The sequence below is a fragment of the Montipora foliosa genome, chromosome 4, assembly GCF_036669935.1.
Source record: "Montipora foliosa isolate CH-2021 chromosome 4, ASM3666993v2, whole genome shotgun sequence".
Classification (NCBI taxonomy): domain Eukaryota; kingdom Metazoa; phylum Cnidaria; class Anthozoa; order Scleractinia; family Acroporidae; genus Montipora; species Montipora foliosa.
The window spans coordinates 48,567,743-48,572,742 of NC_090872.1; the positions used below are offsets into that span (position 1 = coordinate 48,567,743).

At 37.9% G+C, this 5,000-nt stretch overlaps 1 protein-coding gene across 1 annotated transcript in view; it reads right to left on the minus strand.

The window, feature by feature from the left end:
- Positions 1 to 466: 466 nt before the first annotated feature.
- Positions 467 to 5,000, minus strand: part of LOC138000896 (ATP-dependent DNA helicase RecQ-like) — a 53,780-nt gene continuing 49,246 nt past the window's right edge. The window contains exons 4-7 of the mRNA XM_068847567.1: positions 3,606 to 3,758; positions 3,107 to 3,131; positions 2,080 to 2,185; positions 467 to 1,290 (exon numbers count right to left, since the gene is read on the minus strand). Of these exons, the coding sequence (XP_068703668.1) occupies positions 1,150 to 1,290; positions 2,080 to 2,185; positions 3,107 to 3,131; positions 3,606 to 3,758 (425 nt within the window). The 3' untranslated portion in view covers positions 467 to 1,149. The remainder of the gene's footprint in view (positions 1,291 to 2,079; positions 2,186 to 3,106; positions 3,132 to 3,605; positions 3,759 to 5,000) is intronic.

Here is a 5,000-nt window from a genome sequence, read left to right on the forward strand (position 1 = left end):
ATTTCGTTCGCAACCTGGCGTGTTTCAATGAAATACATCAAAATGTGAATGATCTTGTTTTCAGAGATAAAGTGGAATAAAGTACATCAATAAAACTCTTCTTTGACCTTGAACTGACAAAGTTGTTTTTATGGCTCCTAATTTTAGCATGATTTCTATTCGCTGGCTATTGACAGTTGAATCTGAAATGGATTTTTTTCCTTTCCATTCGCTCACTGAGGGTGTGCTTGTTTTCTTTTAACACTCACTCGGTTTAAGAAAAAAAATTTGCCAAACTGGTGAATTGCAAAGTAAATTTCATTGGAAAAACCGATTTCGCACTCATCGCTTCGTGATTCATGCGATATCGGTTTTTAGGGTAAATTTTACCGTGGAATTCACTAGTTAGGCAATGAATTTTTTCTATAGAAGAAAGCAAAGAAAATGATTTAATTATTAAAGCATCAACCGGAAACATCAAAACGCGGACAATTCGAGACCTTTTATTTTCACAAACCGTACAGGCAGTAAGAATAAATAACCACGGAGGTCCGGTTTTAAGCTTGGCTAAATTATATATTATTATCTATTTAGCGATGAATAAGGATCCACCAAAGGATTAATCTTGCTTGTACCATTATGCTCTGGGCCCGTTTAACTCATTACGGTAAAGGAAAAAGTCGAGACAGAAACCTTTCTTTTTGCACCCGTAAGGTTATCTAGCAAGATTTTGATTCAAATGAGCACTGTTACGGCATTTTCACTGGGTAGGAAAAAAGTCATACGGACTTATTTTAAGATATATCTGTGGTATCTATCTTGAGCTCCCCACGAAAAAAAAGAATTGTGAGGAGTACTGCCGTGGCATTTCTTCTTCTTTAGTACACAACGTATAGTCTTTTCTGATACCTCGATAGTCTCCATTGCACTAATGTGGTCCTTAGAAACATTATTTGTCTTAATTGATACGCGGACTTTTTTATTCCTTACAGCAAAGCAAAGCAGTTTGATATAACCACTTTCAGCGACGTTCTTTTTTATAAAGTTGAAATATGCTCTGAATAACGTGTAAATTTTTGGTCCAATTAAGAAGGCGGAATCAACCTTGGGTCTTTGGATTTCCGTTGATTAACTGTGGCATTATCATATTCAAGTAGACGCGTAGTGACCTCAGATAATCTCGTAATTCTCACTTAACACATCTTTTCTTGCACCCTCTTGGAGGTGACTCTCCATGCATGATCCCGGGCCCTGGGCACTGCTTTCTTGGCCAGAGTATACAAGGGACGTATAAGTGGCACTATTCGGACACTACACAATTCAAAAAGACAACGAAATTAACTCAGATGGCAAGATTGCTTAATTCCAATTGCCTTTAAAATTTAAGAATAGTATTTTTTTTTAATATTAAGTAATATTATTCTATTTTTATAAAGCATCTAGTTGCAGATTGAGCAAAAACAACTTTAGTGGATTTATAATCCATTTTTGGACAACAGAACTACAAATTCTCTCCCCCAACGTTTACGTTGATTTGGTTAGTTTTCCTTCTTGTACAATTTGAAAAAAAAGTCTCTTAATTATCGTTCCCATACAAAACATTGAGGACTAGTACACCCAAACTCATTCCCAAGGTAATCTCTCACACCTCAAGGTAAGGGGAACAATCCTTGGAACGAAATATGGCCGCTTAGACATCATGTAAATACAAATGATAGTGGTGTGGCGCATTCGGAAAATTGGAAGTTTGGAAAGCATAATAGCATGAAAAACGGCAGAGAGCATTTCTTTCCTCGAGCTCTTTGCTATTTTGTCCTAATCTGTAAGACAGCCATAGGTTCTCATGGTCAACCCAAGAATGATGTCTAAATGAAAATTGGCACCAAGTTGGCCTTAACCTATCTCAAGGGTTGGCGAATAATTAAAAAAAAAATGTTTTATTAGAACTCCGTCTTTGCCCATCTTTTGTTTGTCCTCAACACTTCCTGGTTTCCATATATTTCGTACTGTATTATTTGTATTGAGGCGTCTAACGAAAAATCTCTGGTTACAGTATAATGATCCGATGTTACAATTATCGAGGCATGGAATTTTACTGACCATCATTCTGTGCATATTCAATGCGGCATATCCACCCTCTTGTTCTGAAATTTGGGACCTAATATCAGTCAGGTTCATCAATGTCACGTCTGCTTCTACGTCACCACTTATGTGGTTAGGAAAGATATCAACAGAATAAAACCTTGATTTGAACCTGATTCATACTATTATTATTATTATTGTTATTATTATTATTATTATTATTATTATTATTATTATTATTATTATTATTATTATTATTCCTCGTAGACTCAGGCAGGATGTTCAGCCTGGTGTTTTTAGTCCTTTGGAGCAGGTTACAACAAGTCACCACAGGTCCCAGGTCTCTTTTGTCCTTCTTACAGGGATAGTACTTTCCTTAGTATCTTTGCTGTCCCCAACAATGCTGTTTTCTGGATAACTTCCAACCTCACCTTCACACCGATTCGCCTCATGTACTCCTTAAAGTTGACTGACACAGCTCCAAGGGCCCCAATAACAATAGGCACTACCATGACTTTTTGCATTTGCCATGCCTTTGCAATTTCATCTTTCAGTAGTTGGTATTTCTCTACCTTCTCAAGTTCCTTATCCTTCACCCTATCATCACCATGGGATAGCAACATCAATTATGACAACCTCTCTCTCCTTCTTATAAACAAAGATAATATCTGGTCTTCTTGCCTTAAATTAAGGTTAAGTGGACCTTAGGATATCAGTCCTTTTAAGGATATCATATTTTAAAAAATATGATATGTAAACAAGTCTGATATTCTGTGAGTTTTTCTTTATAAGTTCTATTGCTTTTTTAGACTGCTTTGAAATCATGTCCGTGAGGTTTTTAGTTTTCTCAATATGTTCATTCTGTACTGCTGCATGCATGCATGTGTGTTACATGCACCCGATGCACCCCCCCCCCCCCTCCCCCACCTGATACTGTTGTTGTTGTTTTTTTCTGCACTAACGATGCTCATTCCTCTACGCGCAAAGATGAAGGAATTCTCGCAAAAAAGCCAGCTTGGCAAGAAATTACTAATCAGTCGCTTACCTTGCAGAATCTTCCTTCCTCGGAGCTACGAAAAAAATAAAAGAACCTTAACATCATGTGGGTGGTAGGCAATGGGTTCTCATGACGATGCTGCTGTTGAGGACGGTGATGATGAGGAAAGGGACGATTACATGTTACCACGAACTTGCATTCAAATGGCCATTGCTCCACTAATTTCATTGTTGGAAATGCTAAGTTTCAGACAGTCATTTGACCTTGAACATCGAGTTGCTAATCAATAAACTAAGGTTATTTCGCAGTTGCTCTGGCAAGAACTGCTGAGCTTTCGGAACTTTAAGTTTCAGGTGATAAGCCAGCTGTCATTTCGTCTCGGAAAGAATACTTACATATATGAATGAAGAAATTTGCATTTCTCTTGACTGAAATCTACATCTTCCAAACATTAGGGCCAAAAGGATTGATGGGGAACATTTTCCAACATTGAACTTTCAATTTTTGAATTTTTTTTTCTTGTTACTAAGTTGATATAAAATCAAACCTTTCCTGAGCCACAACCAGAAAGATAGAAAAATGACGACTGTCCATCCTAAAAGCGCTGCTATCATCCACGGTATATGAGACGGTTTACCCTTCTTTGGAATGAAAGCTGTTACACTTGACATAGACGAAGAATTAGCATTCGTAGTATAATCTGGAGAACAATAGAAGTGAAGATGAAAGGAAAAGTCAGGTTGAAATGAAAAGTAAGCGTTGAGGCCCGACTAAACTATTAAGTTAATATCAGCTGTCACCATAATTCACATAAGGGTTTTTTTTTTTCGTGTCGTTAAGAAGAAATAAAAAGTCTAATAAATCCTCCCAGGACATCTCGGAAATCTCGCGTTTCACCTTAAAGCAACTTTCTCAACCTTTATAAAGTGACTTTTGTCCCTTATAGTACAACATTTAAAAGTAACCGTCGATACTCAGTAAAAAATGTCGAGATCCATTTACAATTTTATTTTGTTTTGGTGTTATTTTAATTGATCGTTTGCTTATTTGACCCGTGTAGCGGTGGGCTTGTCGTAATAAGCATTATTTTCTTTCAGAATCAAACCTTTTATCTTCGTCACATTGGGATCCTCTTTCACTGAAGCAGAAAGGCCCTAATCGAGTCGCATATTTAGAAGGTTTCGCAATAAGGCGAGAATCATTGTGTCATTTTTTGATTTTCTCCACCTCTTAGCTTCAAGTTTTAATCAAAAGTCAACCAATCCAATATTCTACTAAACTTAGTCCAACTTAGCAGCTGCAGGTTCCGCTATCAATTGTATCTTATGGTAAGCGCGCTTTCTTCAATTCTTGGAAAAAACCGTTGTTACTTGTTGTTGATTGCTTTCATTTTCTTTTTCTTGACTAAAAAGGAAGAGCTACCACTTAAATCATTTATACTAAAGTCGACATGTTTTTGTCGTCACCTACAAGAACTGTTCCTACAGGTCACACTTCTTGCTATAATGTATGATGTTGTGTTGACTGGTAGCCGATCGCATCGCCGACCAGCTGGCTCAGCAGGTACCAGAAGGTCCCGTTTTCGAACCCTACGTGACTAACACCCGTGGTATTAAAGAAACTGAGGCGAAAGTGTTGCCTTTGAAATTACGCCTGAAATGATTTGAAGTGTAAGTCGTGCTGAATAAGGAATAAAAGCTGCTGGTCCCATCTCCCAATCCTAGACTGCTCGCAGTTCCTTCTGAGTCAGTCGAACCGCCTGCTTTGGTCAAGCAAGCAAGCCGAGGGGAGAATGATGATTGAGAAAAGACATAGGGGTGGCACGATCTTCTGTAACCGACGCGTTCAGAATCTCCTGTTGCTGTGCAACGGGAAATTCGTGTTGGCCCATTGACAATGGACCGCTGTCAGAGTTTTCTGACGAGTTAATTACCTTTTGTCT